Genomic DNA, 13,440 nt, shown 5'->3' with positions numbered 1-13,440 from the left:
AGCAGGCCATCCCTTCGTTCTCCGATCATAATCTACGCGTGAATCCATGACGGGCTGCGCCCCTGTTGCCCTTGGTTTCCCAATTTTGCGAGAGAATGCTCGCTCGCTGCTGGCCGGGAGGTCCAGCGTGGTATCTCTTAATCACTCATAATAGTACTGTTTGGCATAAAACAGTGAAAAGCGGTAACATGCGCATCAATCGACAAAACAGGACCAATGACGTAGTCTCAGAACCAAGCCAAGGTCCATGTGGCCGGAAGGTTGGGCCATCTTTCTTGCCAGGAAGCAAGAACATCGGGAACTCGCTCGTCAAAAGTAGCCCTGCTCGCAGCGGAGCCGTTGTCAAATGCAGCAGCGCCTATCGCGTCTCGCTCTTCTCGAGCCACAGCGTTGAGAGAATTGGCAAGGTCCAGAATACCCTGTCCACCGACGGCGGCTTCTTCGTGGTTATCCTTGATCTCGACGTTGATAACGTGAACAGGTCGGTTGAGGGGAGATCCCCGGTTAAGAAGGTCATCAATAACGGCATCCCAGCACCGCTCCTCACAGGTAATGACCACATCAACCAAGCCGCCTTCAGTGCCCTCGCTACCACGATCCTTAGAGTGGTTCAGACGAGGAACACCTACTTGCCAGTCTTGCCAGCGTTCGGGTCCCCACTTGACGCCTCGGTTTCGGTTGAGCATGTTCAAGATTCCGTTGTTTTTATACAGCCGGGGATCCTTGGATTCAAGTTCCTTAAACATGCTGTCGTAGGATGTCTTGTTGAAGTGATAGACGTTGGGCTGTGTGATAGTAGGACCCGGCAGGCGGACCAGAGAGCCAGTACCAAAGGATATGACTGGGTACTCCGCTTGGGAAAGTCTGAGATGTGCCTCCATGGATCTATTTACGTAGCCAGTAAGCATCACAGCAGTCCGGGTTGGGAGAACAAGGCATCTAACCTGTTGTTATTACTCGCACATACAGTGCAGAATGTGAGTTTGTATCCGTCAGGCTGCCCACCCGAGCCATTCTGGCCCTGAGCGGTGGATCCTCCGTTCGCAGCCTCCATCTTTCCGGTTTTCTAGCCTGGCGAATAAACGAGGTCGTGATGATGTGTAGGGGCGCGTGGCATCCTTTGGGGGAGCAGACACAGCAAAACTAGAAGCATCAGAGTCAGCTACAGGCCGCGAGAGTTGAGCAGGCTATAGTAAGAGAGATGCGCGATCATAAATCAGATAAAAAAGCGTATAAGGTGTCTTTTCAGCAATGGAAATTCAGACAGCTCCAATAATTGAGTTCATCATAGAAAGCAGGCGTGTTTGTTGAAAATGTACTTACGAATTCTCGGCCTCAGACAATTGCTATGATCATGTCATTTCGCCTCGTTGCCCACGCGGTGCGCAATGCAATTTGGGCGTTTCTTTGTTGTTTGAGGAATGTAGAGGTGAAGGTTGTGAGGTTGGTAAAAAACCTAGGCGAGGCTGGAAGTGACGTCCCACACTTTCGGCTAAAGTGCGGCAATTAGGGTCGCTTAGTCACCCAAGCATGATGTAAGCTGAGACCTCGGAGCCGCCTGATGGACTTGAGGTTCGGATGGGTAGAGAACACCAAGAATAGTTGCAGCGTTCAACCCTTCTGCTTTGCATAATGAAAATAATCATAATTTAGACGACGAAGAACTGAGTACGTCTCTGCCAAGAGCTTGGGCATCCAGAATAGATGAAGGCCTTGTCACAGATACCTGAAATAGTAGCCAGGCACAAGCCCCATCGGCTTCGATATCCGATCCAAGCAACAGTCAGAAGTCGTCACCTGACCTTGCAAGATTACGGTGGAATGAATTGATGCCAGACAAGATGAAGTTGGACTCGCTCATTCATGGATGGTCAGACGGACACTCATCCATCGCTGTGCACATGAGAACCGACCTGCTGCTCCCCCCACCGACGAACTTGGCTCGGCACACGCTATTGGCTGTTAGGCGCCCGCATAACCTGAAACAGACGACGCATTGGGCAAGGCCAATCAGGTAGTGGGTGTAAATGAGCTAAAGTGCAGAATTGCCAGAAATAGAAACACTTTGAGGACAAGCCGTCTTGCATCACCGGTTGCATGGAGGGTTGAAAAAGGAGACGTTGGACAATGAAAAGGAGCTGGCGTTGCGGTGAGCTCGCCATAGATGTCATGTTGATGAGGACTCTTTATCGATGGACCCAAGCTGAGGCCGTAGCTGAAGTGCCATGTAAGTGTATACCCAACCATCCTTCAACTAACCTCACTCTCCAAAACACCCTCCTCTACTAAGCTGAGAGTAATATCGCATCCTCTCTCTCTCACCTGTAACAACCCTGCAAATCCAATTACGCTACACCGACCTGGCTTGAGATGCAGAAATTGTCTCGTGCTCACGGCAGGATTGTGGGCATGCAGCGAGAAGCTATCGACGCCTCGGCCGCCGGGACGAGTCTCGGGACCGGCATTTATCCCACTCTGATCTGTGCGGCTCCCGAGGGTAGTTGAAGAAGAAGCAAGTTGAAGAGTGAGCAACAGGAACAAGTACGTGTGACACGAATGGTTGATGGTTGATCGATGGCCACCACCTTGTTTGCTTGGGCTCGCCTCACTACCTACATACGTAACCAACCTAATCCATCCATGATGGCCCCTGCCACACAACCTTCGGGGCTTCGAGTTTCATCATCCTGCGCGCCATGATGATGGTAATTTCCAGGCAAGCCGGAGACGTACGTCGAGACGATTCCAGTCCATTGCGACGGCAACCAGACGGTGGCCGCCCGGAGATTGCTCCCATCGCGACCTTGGAACGGTTACGGCCCTGCCCGCCCTGGTCGCCCTCCTAGTCAAATTTGCCAGGCAAAGAGATGAGCAGGGCCGCCATCCCAGATTGAGGTTCCAGCAGGTCGGGTGGGTATCCAGGGCGATCCCCGTCCGGCATGGCGTACCATGGCCCTCTAGACGTTGTCGTACGTGTTGGTGTGTGTATACATGTGCGTGCGTGTGTGTATGTGCGCAGAGAAGAGGTGCTTCCGACGAGAACACAAGGGAGGTCAAGGATCCGGCCATGGGAGACGAGACATTGGGGACATCTGTTGGTTCTACGCATGCATGAGAGAAAAATTATGAGCGACTGCGTCTGGGTCGTTTCTGGGTGCTGCAATGGTAGAGATGGATATGGTTGCGGCTCCAAGTTGGATGGACAGGATGTACGACAAGGTACCTCGCGACCCCTCATCTCGACCAGAGTCCTCCATCCAACTATCGATGAAACCGGCCATTTCTTCCCGCGTGGAAGCACCCAACGTCCGCCTACTGGCCGTATTTACCTCAGATCTCCGTCGCCCCCAGATCAGGCCGTTTCTAGCAGCATGTTCAGATCAATCCCATGCGTGCTAGCGCCAAAGAAGCAACGGGCGACGGCTGACAGACAGAGGAGCTAAGTCGTTGGGTGCCATTGGGCTTCTTGGACCCGACTTACAGGCGCTGACTCGCTGGGTCTCCAACGCGCAGCCAGTAGGATCAGTGCGCGAGGCGCTTGCTTCAGTGGTGTGGTGCGCTATAGCGCCCAGCGCCCCCTCCACTGGCAACCTCCGCTCCACTCCATGCCTCGCCTTACAACGGTCGGTACGGCGGGGGGTGACGAGACGAGACGGGAGGGGAGGTACCTTGGTGTACCTACGATGGACCAGACCAACCTTGCCATGTCCCCTCCAAGGCCGTTGTCGACGGACGACCCTCTCTTCTTCGGCCCTCTCTTCCATCCATCCTCTCTCTCACTCTCTCATCACAACTTGACTTGGGATCCAATCCTACCCCAGGCCAGGCCCTTTGTTACTCGCCCAAAGCGCAAGCGCGAGCGCAGGCCCAGGACTAGGACATACAGACAGGCATAGGCAATCGCTTGAGCCCTTGTCCCGAGCGTCGCCGGGCTCCCCCATACATCCATTGTTTTCTGTTTCTGCTTCTGTTTCTCTACGCTCCTTTGCAATCCCTCTCTCCCCACTTGCAACTCGCGGTGCTCCGTAGGTTCCATTGCCTTACAAGTTCACCTGCTTGCTCTATTCATCGCCTGACGACTGGTCGTCTCGCATTTGCATTAGGGCTTGGCTTATCCCACCCGGACTGGAGCCCGCCCAACGTTGTGTCCCCCCCCTCCCCGAGGGACAAGAGCCTTAGCGCTGCGGCTGACTTGACGTCCATCCGCCTGCTTGGACAGCTCTGCCCGGACGACGCCCTGCACTGACAACTTCAACCTGCAATATCAAGCATCGCCCTCCTCGGCGCAAGCGTCGCATCTCGTACGAGCCTCTCCCGTCTCGATCTCGCCGCGGGAACCCGAGCCTCTACCCGTCATCTCCAGCTTACTGCCGCCCCGCGCGCGTGCCGCAACAGACGGTCCCCATCCTTCGGCGGTTGCGCGGCCGTGTGCGCCAGATCGCACGACTGTCGCTTGACTTGTCTTGTGAGGCATGTCGATGACAGTGGTAATGTCGACGACTTCTTCTCCAGCGACTTCTCCTCCAGCAGCTGCGTCCTCTCCTCCGAACCCCAACCACCCCGCGCTGCCGCCTCTGATCACCTCCCCACCATCGCGCCGAAGCATCACATCGCGCCCAATGTCGCACGCCTCCAGGAGCCGACTCTCCCAATACTCGACGGGCTCCTTGCCCACGAGGTCCCGTCCGACCTCTCATCTAATTCCCATGTTCCCGTCGACTCTCCCATATACTCAGGTGCGGGACTTTGCATACCCAGTCACGCACCCGTTGCACTATGGCCCGCCACCAGAGCCTTCGGGTCCGCCCTCAGGCATGACAACCCCGGCAAGCGAGCACCGCAGACTTTCAGACCCTCCGGCCTCTTGGGACCAAAAGATGCCCTGGGATTCATGGGGCACCGATGTATACAACCGTGGCCATGAGCTCGCTCCCATTCAATTCGGAGATGGACCTCCGTGGAGCGAGGATGAAGACCTACAAAGCCCCGTCGTCGCTACACGACACCGCAAGCACAAGTCGACCTCGGCAGCTGCGGCATTAAGGGGAAGAACTCGAGATGTTGACCTGCACCCGACCAACTTTGATCATGAGCGGGGTTATTACGTGGGAACCGGTGGGGATGGCAGCGAGAGATATTATGTGAACAACGGCGGCGAAGCCAACGGCCCTGGTGGAGAGTATGTCACTTATCCGCCGGACCAGGCACGACACAGCCGGGCATATCATATTGCCCAGCAGCCCCGTCCTGCCGACGGCGGTGAGTATTATCAGCCCGGGTCAGATGCTTCCAGCCCCCCATCGTCCCCAGGATACAATGAAGAGGATCAGTCTCGCTATTCACGAGATTATCAGTTTACCATTACATCGCCGGACGAGGAGTTCCACGGCAAGGCCGTCGCCTTGTTCGACTTCGAGCGGGAGAACGAAAACGAGCTGCCCCTGGTAGAGGGCCAAATCATCTGGGTCTCGTACCGGCACGGGCAGGGCTGGCTGGTGGCCGAGGACCCGAAGACGCAGGAGAGCGGCCTGGTGCCCGAGGAATACGTCCGACTCCTTCGAGACATTGAGGGTGGAATGAACAGCCTGACGGGCCAGCTGGTGGAGGGAAACGGCTCCCCAAACGATGTGGGCACGCCGACTCAAGCGGAGCATAGCGGTCAATATGGCCACACTCCATCTTCCAGCAATGCGACTAACGGGTACAATCAGCCAATCGTGTCGATGTTCTCGACCTCGAGCAGAGACCTTGACCCGTATCCGACCCAGCAGCTGGGACTACACTCAGGACAAGCACCTCCTCAAGTCATCCACTACCACGGGCAGCGAGGAGGGAGTCAGGCAAACACCCCGACAATGGCTCAGACCCAAGATGTGGGGATGCTGAGGAGGGAGAGTCACGACTCTGGGAGGCAGAGAGACTCGACCTCCACACCGGTACAAGCCAAACCGCCGATGGAGCTGCCGGAGCCGGGGGGCGTTGAGGAAGCCGCGGAGAAAGAGAAGGAGAGGTGATGCGGTGATTCGATATAACGACTTGCATGCGATGCTTGAAGACGCTCACGACTCGATGTATACTTGTAAGGGAGCGGGCGGAAATACCAATAATACCACAACGAATTCGACGACATGGACGAAGGGCGGTGTTTCTGATATCCTAGCCATCCAAGCTGGGTCCAAATCTGGCTGTCCACGCCGATGAGCGAACCGGACCATTTTCGAAAAAGTACAAAGGGCGGGGGAGGACATATATCTGCGAATACCGGCGCATTTGTGGGGGGTATATAAACGGGCGGCAGGTGACGCCGATTTTGAGGGCCTAGTTACGCAGCAATGCCCATGTTAGAGGAGGTTTTAAGGAGAGGCGGTATGAAGAGCCTAAAGTTGAAGAGGATGGCAGTTTGAAGTGGATGAAAGCAAGGTGCGTGAGGAGGCTGCTCGACTGTCGTGGAAGATGAGCTATAGTCGTTGAATGTAATACCATGCGAATGGGAGCGATGCTTGGCTTGGACTTGGCTGATAATGCTGGATGATACAGTGTTGTTCAAGTCTGAAAGAACAGAGTGTAGCGAGCCAAACGTTGAGTCGTAATAAATCCTGATCTAAGAGCTTCGAGGGGTATGACTTAAGGAAGGTGGTAAGTCGTGAAAGAGAAGAAGCTGAGGAGAAAGTGATCTGAGAAGAGAATAGTCTGAGAACGGAGACCAGGTGCTCACTCATGATAACGCTCATCTCATATCCTCACTCAATGACCAAAGTCGTTGAGCCACACCCGTTGAATCTCGTGGCTTATTTGACGTACGTCAATTCGAGCTGCATCTAAGCCACAACGTTCGGCCTGGGGATCAAGCTTCTCGGTATCCCAGTCAGTTCAACTGCCGGCTTACCAATCCACAGCCAAGATGATGCTATGCATTGAAAGAACCAGCTTCGTACAGCGTCAACGATAACAGTCTAACTGACAAATATATCCGGCTTTCCGACCGGCTCGGGGACCTTGTTGACGTTCTCGGGACATCACGTGACTCATAACGTCATCTCCATTGACCATTTCGGAGTTCCGATTGCAGAATAAACTGAGCTTCCCACTCGCCGGCACCTCGACACCCTCTTCCCCCCAAGCTCTCCCGTTCTCCCGCCCTTCAAATCTTGTTTATTTCTGGCCAATTACTCCAATTGATCTCATCCGAGCATCAGAAACTCTATCAAAATGTTTGCCAGAACTTTCCGCGCGGCCCAGCCTCTCAAGAGGGTATGTCCTCTCTCGCTTGTTGCACCCCTCCATTCGCGATGGCATCATGGCTAACTCGCTCCTCAGTCCGTCCGCCGCTATGCCACCGAGGCCGGCGGCGCGGGCGGCTCCAACGCCATCCTGTTCGCCGGTGGTGCTGCTGTCCTCGGCGGTGCCGCGTACTGGTACTTCAGCGGAGCCTCGTCGCCCGCTGCCGCCGCCGCGGATGTGAAGCAGGCGGTCGGTGCTGAGCCCAAGAAGGCCTTCACTGGCGGTGATCAGGGTTTCCTCTCTCTCAAGCTCGCCGAGGTCGAGATTGTCAACCACAACACCAAGCGCCTGCGCTTCGAGCTCCCCGAGCCCGACCAGGTCTCTGGTCTTCCCGTTGCTAGCGCCCTTCTCACCAAGTACAAGGGCCCCGAGGACGAGAAGGCCACTCTCCGACCTTATACTCCCACCAGCGATGAGAGTGCGTGCAAAGATCACTCTCACTGAGATGCGACTAACAATGAGACAGGCGAGAAGGGTTTCCTTGACCTCGTTGTCAAGAAGTACCCCAACGGCCCCATGAGCACCCACATCCACAACCTGGTCCCCGGCCAGCGCCTCGATATCAAGGGCCCTCTGCCCAAGTACCAGTGGGAGGAGAACAAGCACACCCACATTGCCCTTATCGCCGGTGGTACCGGTATCACCCCCATGTACCAGCTCGCCCGCGCCATCTTCAACAACCCCAACGACAAGACCAAGGTCACCCTTGTCTTCGGCAACGTCACCGAGGAGGACATCCTCCTCAAGAAGAACTTCGACGAGCTCGAGAACACCTACCCCCAGCGCTTCCGCGCCTTCTATGTCCTCGACAACCCTCCCAAGGAGTGGGTCGGCAACAAGGGCTACATTTCCAAGGAGCTCCTCAAGACTGTCCTCCCCGAGCCCAAGGAGGAGAACATCAAGCTGTTTGTCTGCGGTCCTCCCGGCTTGATGAAGGCCATCTCGGGCAACAAGGTCAGCCCCAAGGACCAGGGCGAGCTGACCGGCTCCCTCAAGGAGCTCGGCTACTCGCAGGAGCAGGTGTACAAGTTCTAAGCTGGGTTGCGAATGAATTTGTCCGTGTTTAAAGAAGATATACAAGACTCGTGTAAGATTTGCTCATAGAAGCGACATAGACGAGACGGATGTGCCGTCTAGAATTGATACCAGCTCAATTAACTTGCATGTTATCCTTGATAATCAAGAGTTTGATTGCATTTTTCGTAGCACTGAGTGCTTAAAGGGAACGGATAGTTAACACATTGTTGTTATTAATGATATCCCATTCGGCCACAAGATCGAGAAACACAATAATCGTTGAGGCTACCCTTGATAAATGCTCTTCATTTTACTACATAAAAGTAATCATAAAGTCATACAATAATCTATTCTTATTTACTAAATTCTCATAATAAGCTTTAGATTATGCTCTTATTCATCTCATCATTCAGGAGAGAACATCCGTTCCCTTTTTCCTCCGACTCTGTCGACAAAGAACGGCTAATTTGCTATCCCTTGACCCTATGTGCCCTCGAATTGCACCTACCTAAGGTATTTGCGAGGATGTAATGTCATTCATGACTTATAGGGGCGACTCTATCAAGTTACTCTACCTAACAGACAACTGTTGTGTATCGCAATTTGGACAGCGGGGAACACCACATTTTGGACAAGGATCGACCGAGACTTTCCTGCCACCGTGGCCGCAATAGCACTTGGGGGCGGTTAGCTTGTTTGTATAAAGGGCTGAGGATGCCCATGAGCATAGAGTGTATTTGGGCTACTTACACAAATCCAAACCCACACTACCCTTCTTCGTGGTGGGGATATGCGGAAAAGGGTTTGATAGAATGTTCTCTTGACTGAAGTGTTTGCCGCAATCGACGGTGTCGAAATGATAGAGGCTGTCTCAATCGACGGTATCGAAATGATAGATCCTGTCTCAATTGTCGATATCGAAATGATAGATTGTGTCAGACGCGTATTGTAGCAAAAGAACCGTACACGCTGGAAGTCGGCTGGGTTAGCAGCAGTGCTTGACACGGCCTCCGTTCCTAGATCGGAAGATTCGCCGTCATTTACTGAGATGGGTTGGTTCGAGTCCGTTCGTCGCATGCTGAACCACATGCCACAGTCGGAGTTGGGACTATATAACCTAGATTAGCTCCAAGCGCACTTTGGGAAAACCAGCGATTGCTTACCACCGGACTGTGACGCCTTCTGGTGCATCTTGTGCTGTACCGCAGCGTGGGCAAGTACCAAAAAGAGGTTCAGTTGTCTCGAATATCATGCTCATGTTGATATTCATGCCTCTTCGTAGGCAAAGATGTAAAGGACGCTCGGGGTCCAGATCCCTTCCTGAGGCGCTCTCTTCGAGGGCGTACTCTCGCCTTATCACCATGTCGTGGCCATTCTGGCCTTTGAAATGACAAGACAGCAATGCATATAGTGCCTAGAGATGTTCAGCATCAATGTAGGGTATTGATAAATCCAGGTTATCAGCTACTTACCTCCCAGTCCAAAAAGTCTAGCCAATCTGCAGGAATTTGAACGTGGCGACCGAGTGCGTCTATGATAATGACAGGAAGTGCCTTCGTGGGATCCATTGGACGAAGATGCGTCGAATTGAAGACCATGTCGACGTTAATGGCATCTTGAGAGATCTGAACAAGTAGGTCTCTGACTTGAAGGATAGCGCTGAGAGCGTCCCCAGCCTGGGCCAAAACACTCTGACTGTTGTTGTCTTGTTGCACAAGCATCTGGCTTGTTTCATCCAGTCTCTGTACCTGCTCTTCGCTTCCCCTTCGTTGTTGCATGAGACGAAGCGTTTCCTCTTGGCCAGCATATGTCCTTGACAGAAGTGTTTGTACCTCGGTGACTCGGTCGAGCAGGACAGCGTTGTCGACTCGAGCAGACTTCCTAGAGGGTCCCAAATTAGCATTTGCCTGACTTTCTATGATACCCTAAGTTAGGCTCACCTTGCTGCAAGGCTAGTCAATAGTTGGAGCCTCTCGATGCTATCCTTCAACTTCCCTCGCAGATCTCGTATTTGGTCTTTCTCCCTTAACCACTCGACCTTTTTACGGAAATCTGTGAACTTGCTGCCAGACCCTTCCGGGCGAAGACTGCTCTGATATCTTGACCGGAAATGATCCAGGGCCTCCTGTATCAAGGAGGCCGTCTGGTTGACAACGTGTTTTGTTGCTTGGTCGAGGCCAGCGAGGTAGGAGTTTAACTCGTGCTTTTCATACGTTGCGACGACCTATGGTAGAACAATGTGAGCAAAGTTACTTGGAAATTCTGGAAAGTTGGCTTTCACCTGCGTCAAGATGCGCACAAAAAAATCGAGGTCGTCGCGAAGCTCCTGGTACTCTTTGACGCTCTCTCCAACAGCCCCACATCCTACGCCAACCGCTCGACCGAGCTGAATGGCGATTTGGCAGAGTTGTATGATGTCGCCTAGGCTCCCGAACGTGAGCGCGACTTCCATGACGACAAAGGCACGGAGGGGCAGTTCAAGATCGATTTGAAAGGGCAAAGTGTGACGAGTGTAGGTCGTGCAAAGCTAAATATCCTGTTTGCTCTGCTGATCGACGATTGAGAGAGCCTTGCGCTGAGCCAACAAGGCATTGCATGCAGCCAAAGCCACAACAGCCCTGCTCTGCTCGCATCTGGCTTCTCTCTGTTAGTGCCCATGTTTAACTGTGGCTGGGATTACATTCAAGCTGGTAAATGAGCTTTGGCGTGAGGCCATCCACTGCAGGTCAGGCCCATGTAAGGCAGCTTCAGCCAGAGCCTGATGTGCTGGGACACCCTCAGCTCTTCTAACTCTTAGTGGGACATGCAGAAATCCTTGACGGAATAATGCAAATTTATGATGATGAAGTGCTTTGCCTTTGATGATTGTTCTTTCCGGGCATAGTTAATCCCGGCACTAATACGTATAAGTCGCTCCTAGCTGCCCTAGATACTTACTTGATCCTTATGAATACGCGCTCAACCCAGTCGATATATCCAATGTCTGCTACTCCCTTCAACAGGCCATCACAGTCGCCTTCCAATCATCCCTTGGATGAAATTCCTACTCACGCCGACTGAACGCCTAAGGAGGCCCGGCAACGTCTTCCAACCCTCGGTCGCCAGCCACCAGCTCGCAAAGCCCGTCGCAGCAAGACCCGTCATACTAACAAGCCACATGTCCCAGTTCCTTGCCTTCCAGAGAGGCATGCGCACATCGGCGGTCTGCAGATGCATCGGTCGAAGCTCAACCCCATCACGGAACCGCAGTTCCTGATCGGTCATAACCTCTTCGACAAGGTCGGCGGCAAGCTCCTTTCGACGGGAGTTGATGACGGCGATGCGCTGCATGCGACGCACGTTGCGGGCAAAAGTTCCATCGAGGTCGAGGATGACCTTTGTGATGGAGTCGCCGATGGATGAAGGGGTGAGGTGTGACTTGTCGAGGGAAAGGCCAACTCCGGCTGTGACAAGACGAGAGCTGTTGCAGAGTTGGTCAAAGAAGTAGCCGACCACCAGGACTCGCTTCCCATGGAAGAGGGCTTCATTGGCGCTTGAACCGCCGCCGTGTGTGAGGAAGAGGGCTGTATTAGAGTGCTCTAGGACAGCTCGTTGGGGAGCAAAGACCGGTAGACGGAAGTGAGGATGGGCATCCTTGAGCATTTCTGCCACGTTGAGAACTGAGCCATCAGCGAGGGGGTATGACTTTGAGGTGTCGAACTTGGCCCGGCCCTTGCGAGGGATCGCCCAAATGACGCCGTTGATAGAGCCAGCATCGAGCGCCTGAATGAGACCCAGAGTCACCTTTTCTAGCTCTTCCGCCGGGAGGGCGACATGGGTTCCAAGAGAGACGTAGACTGTCTTGTCGTGCTCTTCGAGAAATTGTGCTAGATCTTGATCCAGAGGCGGATACTCGTCACCCAGAATGGGACCAACTGAAGCCATCAGCGGCGGTAACTCCTTAGGGGTTTCCAGGCCCCAGAACGAGTTGACCAGGACGAGATAGTCTGGCTTGGTCAGAATAGGTTGGCTATAGTGAACGCCAGCATCAGCGCGCATCTTGCGCGTCCAACGCAGGAAGCCTATGACGGTCGGAATGGCAGCGACGACAACGAATTCGTTTCGGAATCTCGACATCAGGGTCGCGTGCTCTGAAGTCATGGCTCCATCGGCTTGATAGCCGGGCTGGCCTGGCTGATAGCTCACAGGAGCCATGATGAACGGCATCTGAGGCCAGACGCTGGCAATCTGGATATTGAACTGCTTAAGCATGTCCCTGGCAACATTATCGACGAACCAATCGGCAATGATAAAGTCGGGCCTTGTGGAGGGGTCCAGGCACAGTGCTCGTACGCACTTGTAGGCGTCGGTCCAGAAACGATCGAAGAGGTACTTGGATTTGCACATGGGGGCGAAGCCATCCTTGTGCGTCCAGAGGCGCATGCGCTCGTAGTGGGCGTCCATCTCATCCTCTGGTGCTGCGGGGCCTGTTGTGTGAATGGTCTTGATGAAGGGGTAGTCATTTGCCCAGGATTCTTGGCCGGCGCATGTTGCGAACTGGATCTCGTGGCCGCGGGAGGCCAATACAGCACCTATTTCGAGGACGGGAGCTTCACAAGTCTGTCAGTCGGAGCTTGAGATATGAGGGTTGGACATTGAGTTACCAGCATGGGTGAAGCCGCCCGTTGTTACAAGGAGGAGGATCCTCCTTCGCCATTCATTGCCTTCAGCCATTGTGTGAGGAGTCAATTGATTAAACAAAACTGCTGCGCTTCAATTGAAAGCTCAATAACAGGATCGGGCATTGACTTATAATCTTATCAGGTGGATATGGTGTTGGTTCTAATGCATCGGGGTTTGAGCTTGTAGGGCTGAATCCCGTGCAGTGGTGTGATTTCTTCCGGAAGGATTCGAGTCCGATACACGAAGAAATCCCGGGAGACTTTCATACTTGACAGTTGAGATTCATTTTCTTGATACTTTAGGTGTCTCTTGGAGATTCTGGAAGTCAGATAATATGTTCCAGAAGGTTATCTGATCTTTAACGGAGAATATCAGCAAGCCAAGCTTAAAAGATAGTCGCTGATCATTTCTGTTTATGGTTAGAATGATCACCACAACTAAGAGCTCAGCTTCCCCCACCATGCCCACTTTCCGCCCATC

General features: G+C 53.5%; 4 protein-coding genes across 4 annotated transcripts; 2 read left to right on the top strand and 2 right to left on the bottom strand.

Annotated features, from left to right (window-relative positions):
* Positions 1-227: 227 nt before the first annotated feature.
* Positions 228-1,054, bottom strand: NECHADRAFT_30895 (uncharacterized protein; the record flags this gene model as incomplete). The annotated part of the gene is made up of 2 exons (XM_003053711.1): positions 228-885; positions 945-1,054. The coding sequence occupies 2 exons, from the start codon at positions 1,052-1,054 to the stop codon at positions 228-230; spliced, it is 768 nt and encodes a 255-aa protein (XP_003053757.1).
* A 3,436-nt stretch (positions 1,055-4,490) lies between these two features.
* On the top strand, positions 4,491-6,014 carry NECHADRAFT_75211 (uncharacterized protein; the record flags this gene model as incomplete). Its single annotated transcript, XM_003054416.1, has 1 exon — positions 4,491-6,014. The coding sequence occupies one exon, from the start codon at positions 4,491-4,493 to the stop codon at positions 6,012-6,014; it is 1,524 nt and encodes a 507-aa protein (XP_003054462.1).
* A 1,195-nt stretch (positions 6,015-7,209) lies between these two features.
* Positions 7,210-8,482, top strand: NECHADRAFT_57564 (uncharacterized protein; the record flags this gene model as incomplete). The annotated part of the gene is made up of 3 exons (XM_003054415.1): positions 7,210-7,251; positions 7,318-7,699; positions 7,748-8,482. The coding sequence occupies 3 exons, from the start codon at positions 7,210-7,212 to the stop codon at positions 8,314-8,316; spliced, it is 993 nt and encodes a 330-aa protein (XP_003054461.1). The 3' UTR covers positions 8,317-8,482.
* Positions 8,483-11,304: 2,822 nt separating this feature from the next.
* Positions 11,305-13,011, bottom strand: NECHADRAFT_105836 (uncharacterized protein; the record flags this gene model as incomplete). Its single annotated transcript, XM_003053710.1, has 2 exons — positions 11,305-12,887; positions 12,942-13,011. 2 exons carry the CDS (start codon positions 13,009-13,011, stop codon positions 11,305-11,307), a joined length of 1,653 nt encoding a protein of 550 aa, XP_003053756.1.
* Positions 13,012-13,440: the final 429 nt, after the last annotated feature.

The sequence above is a fragment of the Fusarium vanettenii genome, assembly GCF_000151355.1.
Source record: "Fusarium vanettenii 77-13-4 chromosome 1 genomic scaffold NECHAsca_1_chr1_3_0, whole genome shotgun sequence".
NCBI classification, from domain to species: domain Eukaryota; kingdom Fungi; phylum Ascomycota; class Sordariomycetes; order Hypocreales; family Nectriaceae; genus Fusarium; species Fusarium vanettenii.
This window is presented reverse-complemented; position numbering and strand designations above follow the sequence as displayed.